At 40.2% G+C, this 13,528-nt stretch overlaps 1 protein-coding gene across 2 annotated transcripts in view; it reads left to right on the top strand.

Moving 5' to 3' along the window:
• LOC105153322 (uncharacterized) overlaps window positions 1-13,484 on the top strand; it is a 230,220-nt gene extending 216,736 nt beyond the window's left edge. For both annotated transcript variants that reach the window (XM_087405428.1, XM_011068081.2), the window contains one exon: window positions 11,809-13,484. In XM_087405428.1, coding sequence (XP_087261554.1) covers window positions 11,809-13,479 — 1,671 coding nt within the window. In that variant the 3' untranslated portion in view covers window positions 13,480-13,484. The remainder of the gene's footprint in view (window positions 1-11,808) is intronic.
• The last annotated feature ends 44 nt before the right edge of the window (window positions 13,485-13,528 follow it).

Raw genomic sequence — 13,528 nt, 5'->3', positions numbered from 1 at the left:
ATTTCTCGCGTTGCGACCGTTTAAGCCCACGCGGGACACTTCACGTAAAAGTATTACAGCACCGAGTAAAATTAAGATTAAATGTAATAAGAAGAATTATAAACGCGCGCGTTACGGGAAATGGAAAGATAATATCTTTTGTGCTAGATACAACAAACTACTCAAGGTAAAGAATTCTAAACGAAAAGAAACGATTTTGCTGAAGAATTGAAAAACTTAGATACAGATAAAAAAATAATTTTACTGAACCATTATAATAATTATGTAGGAATCTCGATTATGATGAATAATGCTGTAAATAGTTTTTCTATCAGTTTGAGCTTATTTGGATGGTCTAACAAAATTATTTTTCGATTAGTATCTGGCTAAAGCTTTTTAGATATTTCAGCAAAACCGTTCCGTTCATGTATGTCTTTTTAGAAAAACCAAAAAAAAAACGTAAAATTGCGACTTTTATGAGTATGTAGTTGCAAAATGATTACATCTGGTATAACCGAGTTCGATTAACGATTTAGTGTCACCGACCTGATGTATCAAAGGTCTTTTGTGTCCTCTAATAAAAAATGACCGAGCGATATCTACATCAAAAGTTACAATAGCTCACCGCGACGGGGTAATACGCAGAGTAATATTCTCGCTCGAATTTTTGGCATAAACGCTGCAGATGCCCCGAGGGGTAGTATTCAACGCGACGGGGCGGCTCGAAGGGTCAAAGGGCGTCGTTAACGCGGTCAGCGCACTCCGGTCGCGTATCAAAGTGCTCGAAAGTTCAGCGGTTTCAGCCTCGACGGCGGATTACTCCTCGGGATTAAATAAAAAAAAAAGAGAGAGGGAGAAAGAGATAGAGTGGAGAGAAGAAACAAACAAAAAGGTTGAGGCGCGTGGGTGAAGATCGCCGCGCGAGTCTTTTATTCGTTTACACTCGGCCGTTTCGTAGCGAAAAACGGCCACAAACTCGTTTCGCGCGTACAATTCCCATTCGAAGTGCTTTGCTTTTGGCTTGTTCCGAGATTTAATTACAAAAAAAAAGAAAGAAACACGCCAAGTTTCCAGCGCATCCGTTGCCTACTCGTTAGAGGAACGTGATGAAGTCGATAAGGTCGTCTAAGATCGATCGTGCGTATCGTGTTTTGAATAAGCAAGCGGCTCGATACTCTCGCAATACCGTTGAATCTTATCTAGAAGATTAAACGTGAAAAAATAAATTTTCGCTCTTCGAATTAAGAAAAAAAAGATCAAGTTATACATCGAGAAAAGGCTCGATAATGACTAACAAATATTTTTTGTTTAGCATATTAATCTATATTTAGCGCGTACCAAACATAATAATAGTAACTAAGAGTTTGATAATAATTACCAAATATTTATTATATAGAAGAACAAAAGTAGCGTTTATTAATTCAATTAAACGCTAAATTTTTGGTTATATATTAATTCTGAACATTTGAAATTATTTCATTCATTTGGTAGCTATTATTAGACTCTTATTTTCAATGTGGTCATGAAGCGTGCAACTTATTGTCGCTATTTAAATAAAAAGAAAGCAACGTCACGAAAAGTCTGGAAAATTGAGAATCGCTACGTTAAAAGTGGTTATATTCTAATAATGGTTATTCAAATCTCTCTCTCTCTCTCTCTCTCTCTCTCTCTCTCTCTCTCTCTCTCTCTCTCTCTCTCTCTCTCTCTGCCGATTCCTGACGAATAGCTACGAATTAGCTAAGGCGAAAAAGATGTCTGCGAACTCCTTAGAAGACCCGATCGACTTCCACGTTCCCAGGTACAGGATTCTATCGATCGGATCGATATCATGGTCGCAGATCGCTCGTCTGAAAGACAGGTTCCGGCGAACGGTCGAACGTGGTCTTTCCGTCGCTCGCACAACGAAAGTAATGGCTCTTTGAATTTAGCTGGCACAGAAAATGGAGACCTGCTCGAGGAAAAAGATAGAAATGCAAATGCTCCGTACACTCGAGACTCGAGATGACGACGACGACGACGACGACGACGACGACGACGACGACGACGACGACGACGACGACGAGTTCGCGTCGCGTGGTAGCATCCCGTACAATTGCAGTCGTGCGCTTTTCCCGCAATATCATCGTCCTTTTCCATGGAGAATTTTAGGACGAGAGTAAGACGTTTATTATATCTCCGGGAGCTCCAACATCATCACTAGGAATATCATGACAAGGATAAATATAATAATAATAGTAAAAATGATGATAATAATAATAAGAATAATAAACAACAATGATATAAGATTATCAAAGAATAGAATTTATTACGTATTTCTTGAAAAAAATTTTTTTATATATGAAATATTTTGTCAATCTAATCGCTTACGTATAAATTAATAAGATGAAACGTAAATTATAGTTTTGCAGCACTAACACACAGTTTAATCTGCTACTAATTAGTAGCTTTAACGTAGCCTCTGGAGAGGAATATCTGCCGCCATGTTCGCAGATAAAATATCTTCTATTCCCTTGGATATCTCCGTGCTTGGTAATGCCAAAACTGTTACGCAAAATGTTAGGTAAAATTTCACTAAAACTCTCGAAGGACCGTTAGCTGTTCGGGTATCATAAATTGTTATTCTATTCTACTCGATAAATTCTGGCGAGTCACGAACGAAATTTTGCACGGTGAAACTTCGCCTTCAGGCCTTACTGGACCACGTAAATCGCGGGTAAAGAATGGAAAAGCGCCCGCCCAACCACATCAAAAACTTAAGAGAGGTCAAGCCCGATGGTGTAACTATAGGTAGAGAATGCGAAGAAATTTATCAAATTTCTCGATAGTATCAAATATCTTATTCATCAATATTGTAGATTTTTTACAAGTTTCTGTACAATAATAAATTTAGTTTTTAATCATAAAGAGTTCAACTAATATCTTTGCAGAAATTCAGTTCTTTCTTTAAAATAAAACGAAATTATTATTGCAAAATAATATCATAAAATCTGCATAAATGTACAAAATTAAACTATGAAATTCAACAAATTTTACATTTTACAAATATTTCAATTTTACGAGTTGCAGTTGTAAGAAATAATGCATCATGACGTTCTCAATTCTTACGAAGGAATTCATAAATAATAGAAAATACGTAAAATATCTAAATTATAGATTTAAACTCGAGACGTATCAACATCGCGTCCAGTTTAATTTCTTTCTCCGTATATTATTTAACGCATTGTCAAAATACTTTTCTGTCGTGCATGTAATGAAAATAAATTGCAAATAAATGGCCGTTCGGAGGAAAAAGTTCGGGTAAGCTTTGCAAGGTAAAAAGTATGTGTTCGCAGGAGGAAGAGGCGCGGAGATGCGTACTTAAACTTCAAACTTGCCTCTGGTTGCACGTTTACTCGGTTAACGCCACCGGCCAGGCCGAGCTCTCTCGTGTTCTTGGCGCCACGCGCAAAAAGCGAATTCCATTTCCGCTCACACCCGCGCGTTTTGCACATCCGGCCCGTTTGTAAACGCGAAATCTGGGCGTTGCAAATACCGCTCGCGTCCAAGCGTCGGATGAGCGTCGCCGCCCCGGGGGCGACATCGAGCGTCGAGAGGGTAGAACAAGATTATTAACCCTTAACAGGCCAGGTTGAGGGAAAAAAATTGCACGTGTCTGCGTGTAGCGCGAAATGGCGTGACAGTACCGTGATCACAGTACAATGACTGATCCGTTAACGAAATGAAAAAGGATGTTGGATTGTTGCATTTTTTTTTGTCGCTAACACCCGGATTGCGTCAAGCCGAATTGTGGTTTTCGTAACGATTAAACTTTAAAATGATAACCTGGTCGACATACGTCGCGCGAAAGGTAATAAAAACTATAAAAAAATGAGAGCATATTTTTCGTGACAATAAAGTTGAAATATGACGTGACTCTTGCAGTGATAGATTTTAGAGATTAATCCGAGAGTGATCACCTAATTTTTTTTTTTACGTAAATGATCATCTGGCGTGTTTTTCTATCGTAATGAAAATCACTATCATTAACTAACATATCGTTGACTGTTTTTCGATTTATTAGTGTTTTAGAATTGCGGATATAAATTTAATCATACTTTTCGAAAAAAATTAGTAAAAGCAAACAATTATTAAATAAAATAAATACGTAAGTAGTTTGTTATGACATAATTTCTAAAAAAATAAAGATTTTACTTAATATATCGTTTTTTTATTTCAGACTTTCGATGGAATTGCATATTTAAACATTTAAAAGGTCCGTAAATATTAGTTACTAAAAAAAAGGAAGAAAATATGTTTAACAAATACCCATACAAAACAATATTTTACAAATTCACATTTTCTCGTTGTCGCTGGAATATAAAAACATCCCAACGACTATTCCCGGGTTAATTGAAGATGCGTGATTGTCGAAAGCAGATAATTTTCCCACGGTTCTCAAATATTATCAAAAAAATAATCTGTTGTTGAAAACATTTTAAAACGTAATCTTTATTTCACTAAAGATGATAGAAAATTTGTGAAACATGTTAAGTGAGGATACCTCGTGTTACGTGTGAATACGTAATTAACGTTATGTGCCGGGTTGATTTTATCGATGGCTGCGGTGAAAAATCAAATACATTTTTCAAGCGAACGCGAAGTTCGTTTACCGAATAATTTTGAGATATGGAAGTCGTCGATTTAATGGTCACCCATCGAATGTATTTCGCACGTGTGATTAAAAGGGTTCGACCGCAAAGCGGTTAGTAACATACGCTCGTTAAATCCACAGCTGGCGACATCAATTTAGTGGCACAAGAAAATTGACCGCTTTCACCTAATAAGATTAGGATTTATTTAATTCTTGCCACCGTGCGTAAATCCCTTTTCGGCGAAACTCTCTTCATTTACACGAACCATTTTCGAAGTAATTACAGCTTAAAATGTTACCGAAATCAACGGCACTATTAATGGTATTGATGCTATATTTCTCTTATTCGCCAAACGCTAATGCAAAAAGATAGTAAGTAAACATAATTATGGCTTTACATGTTTTACATTATTTAATCAGTGGCATGCATGAACAAATAAAACGCAATACAAACTCCGATCATTAGTCCTCGATATAAATTCCGTTTGCAATAGTCATAAAGAGCACACCGATGTACAAACGCGAAACGGCAAACATTCGCAGTCGCGTCCGGGTCGTCGATAAATTTGATCAAATTAATTACGTCCCAAAATAGAACCGCGTGTTTCAAAATCGATACGAGTGTTTCATTCTTGGAACAAACGTCTTGAAAAATAAGAACGATCGCAGGAACGAAAGAGCGAGTGAGATGTACGAAAGTGTGTGGGTTTAGGAAATTGGGGGTTCGAGGCATCAGGCCCATTGCGAACACACACACACACACACACACACGCACACACACACACAGTAGGCCAACTCGGAGCTCCGGTTTCCGGTGAAACGCCTAATCTGTATGTATGCGACGCATTTACATGAGCAGAGAGGCCGAGCGCGCATATCGCGGCCCATGCTAATGGACGAAAGGGTAATCTGTAATCGCTAATTACATCGAGTTAAACCCGACGTATTCACCCTGAAACGAGGGCTGGGCGTGACGTTATATTCCATCCCGTTTCACCCCGCCTCGCGACTACCGCGTTATGATTAGTGCGAGCGATAAGTCGAGATGTCTGGCGTATTCTCTCACGCCGGTTATCCGGGAACGATTAACCCTTTTCGACCCAGCGGCTCCAATTCAATTCGCATATTTTACGTCCTATCGGGATGCATAGTCGCACGATCGGAAAATAGCCTAATATTTATGTTCTGAATCTATACGAATCCAAGGTTGCGTCATATTTTTTATTGCTATTTTACGTTTACGCTAGATTTTATTAGGAAAGTAATAACTATGAAATAACGTGTTACTTATAACGTCGTTACAATTATTTTTACTTTTTTATAATAACAGTTTGGTAATGACTACAATTTTTCACGTCGATAACATGTCACGGTTGGAAAAGTGACTCTTGAAAAATAACTCGTTACATTTTTTAATGAGCAACGCATAATGATAACGAATTACTTTTAAAAAAATGACTTTTCCTATCCCGGCATTATTGTTACGTTATGGAAAATTGTAAAGTTATTAAATCGTTATTATAAAAAGAGTAACAGTAACGGCGTTACAAATAACGCGTTACTTCCTCTCCTGTATTTTGTAGTTTACGTGCAAACGAAATACGAGGAGCCAATTTGACAGAATGTACAAACGCGACAAATACGATACGCACTTCACACTCTTTATCCTTTTCTTTGTTTAGTGCAACTGGCTAATGAGTGAGAATAGCGAAGCGTCGGAACGTGGAAAAAGATAACAAGTCGACTTTACATGATGCATATCCACGTGATGACACTTTCGACACCGGCGAAGATAAATTCATAAGCAACGAATGAACATTCCAGCTCAAAAGACTCGGGCGAGTGTATCTTTGAAAAAAAAAATAAATAAATAAACAATTTTCACGTTGCATGAATATGTTGGCGACTGCGTTTCACCCGTGCGACGGCAGTCGTTCCGCTGTGATAGAAAAAAGAATTGTCACATGATACGCTACGATATCGATCAGGTGTTTCGTTCGAGAGCCCGTATAATTCGCGTTTCTGCAGTGGCGAACGGCGCGAGTGTAAAAAAAAAAATAGAAAGAAAAAAAGGGGGAAAAAGATAACGACAGAGCGAGACGGAAAATAGGTTGAAATGCCGCCGTAAACATTCGTATAAATAAATGTAAATCTGTCCGGTGCGCGCGCGAAAGCGTTTCATGTATAAAGCGGACGAATAAATGTAAATCTCGCTTTTCGGAAAATGGCATGCTTGAATAAAATCTCCGAGCGATATTTCGTTTCCTCCAATAAACGGGTGGGAGAAAAAGATCGGAGAAGCAATGGTCAGACTTGACGATCAGGTGCAGAATAGGTTTGCACACGTGGTAATTGATAGTTTTGCCACACAGAGCCGAGCTGATTACGCTATGATGATAATTAACTGCGTTTATAACCGCGTTATGGGCGCGTTGATTAAAGCTCGAGGTGACGCAACGCTAAAACGACCCCGGCAACTTTTAACAAAATTCCTCCGGCCGGGTATAGGATCTCGATTAAAGGAGAAAAAATATATTTCATCTTTTTCGAGAGGAGAGCGCGCAAACCATTTGCTAGGAGTGAAGAGGAATCCGTCACGTCGTGCGATACGCTAAACTCGTTATCGACGACGATATATATACCTCATATACACTCCGCGCGTCGACCATAGCTTTTACGGAATTCCACCTCGTGTTTAGAAATGTAGATGGGATAAGATGCTTAACTACGGAATATAGTTGCTCAATCCATTGGACTGAGGAAATTCTTGCATGGAAATTCAAATGCCTATCTCATGAAATGTAAAATAGAAGTACTAAGGAATTCGATTTAAAAAAAGATTCTTAACGGAATATTTCGGATCTGGCTGGAAAAACTTTAAATACTCGTCTTCATTTTGAAGTCGCTTCTTATTTAGCAAAAGTAAAGTCGGAGGAAAGAGCTCCATCTGAGTTTTTGAGTCATCCTTAATGTTTAACGTAGAAACCCTCAAGTAAGAGTCTGATCAGTCGAGACAAATTTCGTATGACGATAATATTTTGCTTTATATCGTAGAATATATGGGAAGGTGTTTATTAAGCACTTAAAGAACGTGACAGTCATAAAGTATTACAAACTATTATTTGCATTATAACAAAACATCTCGTCACCTTGCAAACCATGCAAGAAAAAATGTTACCAATTTATATTTATAAGAAAAATATCCAAATGTTGTATAACCAGTTTTAATGTTTCCGTGTTTTATTTAGTTCAAGATTGTTCTTAGGAAACAATTAAAAGTGATTAGATTCTTACTTGAAAGTCTTTAATTTAACATTGAATCTTTTGGTAAATAAGTACATTTACCTGGTGAAAGCACCGCATTTTAAAGACGTATCTCGACAATACTAAGAATACGACAATAACAAAGAAATGTACTATGCTTTTTACTCTAAACTAAATGGATATGCGATAGCACGAATCACGGGCGAGACCAACTGGCATGATTATTCGCCGTGGTTATTACACGTTGCTCTATTAATTTCTCCGGTTGTCTCCGCAGCAGACGATGACGTCTGAATCGGACACCGGTGTTCCGATTTCAACCGCATGTTGTCGCATACGTAATTCGCGCCTCGTGCACGCCGATGAGTCGCGTTGCTCTCTACCTGCCAACAGCGGCCTCCCCGAACTGCATAAATAATATCGAGACGCGGATGGTCTCTAACCTGTCCATTCACGTGGCACTATACATTGATAGCATCACTTTGTCGATAAGTTTGTTGGAAGTTTTAAGAAGAACAAACGGGATAGAACTAACGGAAGTTTAAAAGAAACTGAAGAAATAAATATATAAGTTTACAGTTATTTCGAGTGTCGAAAACCGTGCACATACGTAGTTGATAAATTTCCGTAATTTTTGTATCAATTTAACGACTAGATGAATACCTATGTTAGAAAGTGATACAAATATTATATTTAAAAAATGAGAAATATATAATAGTACACAATTTATGAACAAGTATTATGGTAATATATTTTTTTAAGTAATTATATAATAATTAACAATAATAACAATTAATATTTATAACAAGTTAAATTAACATTGCATTTTATTCGTTTATCTTAAAATTGTTTTAAAGCAGATTATTTCTACATTTGTTCATTTATTCAATTTATTTAAATTGTGTTATTTTAATACTAAGAAATGTTGAATATCAATTTAACACATAATATTTGAATGAACACAATTACATTATGTAAAATTAATACTCAGATATGTTAAAATTTCAATGTAAAAATTTTAGGACCGGTTAACATAAATAAAAGATTTTTATTGTGTAAGAATATAGTTTGTATTTGTGAAAGAGAATATCGGAAAAATTTTTAGATAAGTACTCCGCATACAGATACACGATAATTGAAGCGAAATCGAATTGAACTAATGAGATAAGAGAAAACGTGCATGGAAATATTACAAAAAACACAACAGTGATTTATAGCAATGAGCCAAACGACTAATTGAAAATAATGAATATGTAGGTAATGCAGAGAAAGAGAAAAAGAGAAAGAGAGAAATAGAGTGAGGCTGACCTAGACAGAAATTTATTGTGGAGAGTTTTTTGGTGCAGATAGAAATATAGATATACATTTATATAATAATATATTATATCTAAAATTAGCTGAAATAATAAGAGGAGAAACGTAGAATCAAGTATTCTATTATAGTTATAAAAATTACACTGATTATAAGAAAGCAAAAGTTGGCGCTTTCGATTTAGAAAATAAAAGGTATTAGGCATTTCTTCTTTGAAGATGCAGAGTTTTTGCACATAATAAATCTCACAAATCTTTCTAATAAAAATGATGGATAGATAATTTCCGTTTGGAATGTACCGACTTATCGAGGATAACAATAGTACTTGATTCTTCCTAGTAAAATCATTGATTATCTTTTTTATTCAAATTAAAGAAGATAAACGACGAATAAGGAGATGAGGGAGAATGAGGAAAAGTCTATTTGTGGCCTAAAACCTCATTAATAACGGCCGGAACTCGTGATGCTGCGTAATACGGCTGAAATGAGAAATGAGTAACGGGGTCATGCGCGCGTGGAGGACGCGCGGAAGTTCCGCATTCGCATAATCCTTTCCTAATGACGCGACCGTTTTTAGCTTTAATACGCGCACCGACACGCGCGGCAGTGATATGGCGAATATCCGGACGCGTTTCTCTGCGCGGCTCGCGTATTTCGTCGCGCGGATTAGCAATCCGCGCTGAAACGTATGTAAAGTCGCGCGTTGTGTACGACGTACTTATACGCGGAAAGGGGACAGACTCCACGTACTCCAGATTTGCTTTGGACTGTCCGAGAACAAATACCCGCCTTCGTCCAACTACGCTCATCCATTTAGACTTCAACATTGAGCAACTCGGCAATTAAAGTCTCGCAAATTTCTGGCTCCGCTCGAGAAGAGTGTTTGAAAATATGTTATACTTCCCCCGTGTCCTCCCATGGGAGTTTGTTAAACATTTTGCCGTTTATGTTGCACGAAAATAGTCTCGAAAGGCAAATATATCTCTTAGATTTAGTTTTCGATATCTGTCATGTTACACACGTATATTGGTGATTCCCGAGTAATGTATATGTGACTTAATGCGGACATACGGAGTGCATCAGTGCCCCGACACTGGTCCGACGAGACGAGGCGAGTTTTCGAAATAAATCCTTCCGTACGCGTAAATCATACGAGCTCTTTTTTTTTCTCTCGAAACGCCGTTAATATTCCCGGCATTTTTCGTGCGACTGTCACGCCGGACGATCGATTTCGCTGGATTTTTAGACTTCTGTTGACCCGGATTGTTATCGCAAGAAAAATACTCTTATCAATCCGACGAATCGCGTTCCCGTGATCGTGCATGAATGATGAATCTCCAGATAAACGAGGCTGAACGCAATCCATCAGATCACCGGCAATCTTGATTGAATCTGCTTGATCCGATAGAAACTCGCTTTGTGCTGTGCGCGAGGATTGAAACTACGTGAAGCGCGTAAAGATCGTGTTTAACCTTTCCGGAACCAGGTGAAAAAAATCAACATGGCGAACCATGTAAGGGTATCTCATACCTCATAGTATACTTCATCATAAGTATACTAATTTAGTACGACAAGCTACATAAAACGGTAACTTGCGCGTAGTATTTTTTAAAAAGTTAGAAGTTTATATCTTTCTTGCGGGGATATGTCACACCTAGTCCACCGAAGATTAACAATGTTATAGTTGTATCAATTGCTAGTCACAATGAGGCACCTTAGCAAAGAGAGGAAGAAAAAAACATCACCTGAGATCATCACCCTTTCGTTAAATTCGGAACATGCGAGAGTATACCCCAGTTTCACTCGATTGACATAGTGCCTATATCAGAACCCGTCTGGGTCGATATCGAATTTTTCTTTCCGAGAAGAACCAACTTTCTTTCCGTCCGAAACGACGCCGAGCGTCTTCGCCCATTTCGGGGATCAGCCATCCCGTTTAGGTTTTACGGCGTACTTGGGGCCACGGTGCGCTCGGACTCGTCCGGACGACGGTGTGCTCAGGCGTTTCCATCTCGAATAGAAGTTTTTACGCCCCGGGAGCTTATTATCCGCGGAACAGCCGTGGGCGCTCGTATTTCCGGATATAATTTAGCCAGTCGAGCGTTTCAGCTGCGCGCGGCAGGCTTAATTTCGCACCTACGTGCGCGATCGCGGCCAACGAAAACGGAAATAACTTCACCCTCACGTTACGAGCGCGGAAAGAGAGAGAGAGAGAGAGAGAGAGAGAGAGAGAGAGAGAGAGAGAGAGAGAGAGAGAGAATGAACGAGCGCGTTGCTGCTCGTCGGCCACGGCGCGGTGAGCTCCACGGAAAATAATTCAACGCTCTTGTCGTAAAACCAGCATAAATTGGGTGCGGTGTGCACCAGACGGTATCGATTCCCCGAGGCGACTGTCGACAGTGTTCTACGCTAGACTTGGGGAATTTGTCCACTGCACTCTCCAACAGTGATTCTTGAGTGGACGAAACTTGAATAGGTCTTGAATTAATGCGCGAATTTTATTCGAAAATTATTCTTGGTGGTATAAGAGTTTAAGTGTAACTATCGCAGTATTTATTTGCTGCTCCCAGTAAGACTTTTTTATTGCTAAATTAATCAAAATTTCCTCGTTTATTTTTTGCAGACGTCACGACGCAGCTTCACCGTTATCGGCGTTCTCCATCTGCTCGTCTTGGTTGGACTCTTCGCCCTCGGCACGGCCGAGGCGCGGACTTTCTGCCCTAACGGCTGTACCTGCGACGATGACACTTTAGTGGTTTCCTGTGTGGGTGCCAATCTGGATGTGATACCTATTGCGTTGAATCCCAGCATCCAGCGAATAGTGTTGAAGGAGAATCGCATCAAGATCGTGGACGCAGCAGCCTTCCAGTTCTACGGCGACCTGAAGAACGTTGATCTCTCCAGCAACCACCTGTTCACTATACCTAATGGCAGTTTTGACGCTCAACGACACCTTGTGGAGCTCCATCTGAAGCACAATAAAATCTCGGCGCTGACCGAGAAGACGTTCCAAGGTCTCAAATCCCTCACGGTGTTGAATCTACGGGATAACTACCTGGAGACGCTGAACAACGGCCTGTTCGCCTACTTGTCGAAGCTCGAGGAGCTTGATTTGGGTCAGAATCGCATATCGAAAGTGGAACCAGGCGCGTTTCAGAAATTAGGCACCCTTCGGGTACTGTATCTCGACGATAATCAATTGCGAACTGTTCCATCGTCAGCTCTGGCACCATTGAATGCCCTCGCCGAACTTCATATCGGTTGGAACGCTTTCTCCTCGTTGCCGGACGACGCGTTCAAAGGTCTCGAGCAATTGGCGGTGCTCGACATCATGGGCGCCGGTCTGGACAACATCAGCGATGGAGCGTTTCGCGGCCTGAATGCCCTCCGTACCTTGAAACTTGGCGGTAACAAACTGCGCGAAGTACCGACGAAACAGTTGGCGGTGTTGCCACGCCTTGAGGAGCTTACCTTAGGCCAGAACTTCTTCACGATCCTGCGGTCAGGAGCCTTCCAAGGTCTATCGACGTTGAAGAAGCTCGATGTATCTGGCGCCAAGCTATTTACTACCGTGGAGAAGGGGGCCTTCTCAGATAACGCTAATCTGGAGACTCTTGTATTGAACAGTAATAAACGGTTGGCTGTTATGGAGGAAGGTTCTCTGGCCGGCTTACCAAATCTGAGGCATCTAATGCTACGTGACAACGCCTTTATCACATTCTCGGAGTCGCTGGTCGCCTGGAATGAACTGCGCCGTCTGGATCTCAGTGAGAATCCATTAGTGTGTGACTGCAGTCAATTATGGTTGGCTGAGATACTCGTCCCGAGAAATTCAAGCCCAGTGATATGCGCCGAGCCGCCCGAATCTAAGAGCAAGCCCATCAAAGGCATGACCGCAGACGAGCTGGGCTGCGCCTTCTCGGATTCGCGCAAGCAGGTTCTGCTGGTGACGGTGTGCACTACAGGACTAGGCCTCTTCTTTGGTCTTATAATACTCTTGTATTACCGATATCGCAGACGTGTGCGAGACGCGCTCAAAGACTACAAGTGGAAGAACCGTGCGATATCACGAAAAGAGCACGAGTATCAGAAAACCTTCTCCGATGACGAGTACATTGTCCGTTCGGCACATGCCCATCATCATCATCATCATCATCAAACACCGCCGTCTCAGCCGGTGCCCACGCATCACCATCATCATCACCTTCAGCAACTGCAACAGCAACAACAGCAACAGCAGCAGCATGCTCAGATAGCAGCCGGTATCAAGCCAATACCGGTGACGGAGCTGTAGCTAGAACTACGGGCGGCGAGCCCCGGGACCGGTGGAGTTTGGTTCCTGC

Source organism: Acromyrmex echinatior, chromosome 4 (assembly GCF_024713525.1).
Source record: "Acromyrmex echinatior isolate Ae372 chromosome 4, ASM2471352v2, whole genome shotgun sequence".
NCBI lineage: Eukaryota > Metazoa > Arthropoda > Insecta > Hymenoptera > Formicidae > Acromyrmex > Acromyrmex echinatior.
The sequence above is the reverse complement of the archived record's forward strand: the minus strand, read 5'-3'. Positions and strand labels throughout refer to the sequence as shown.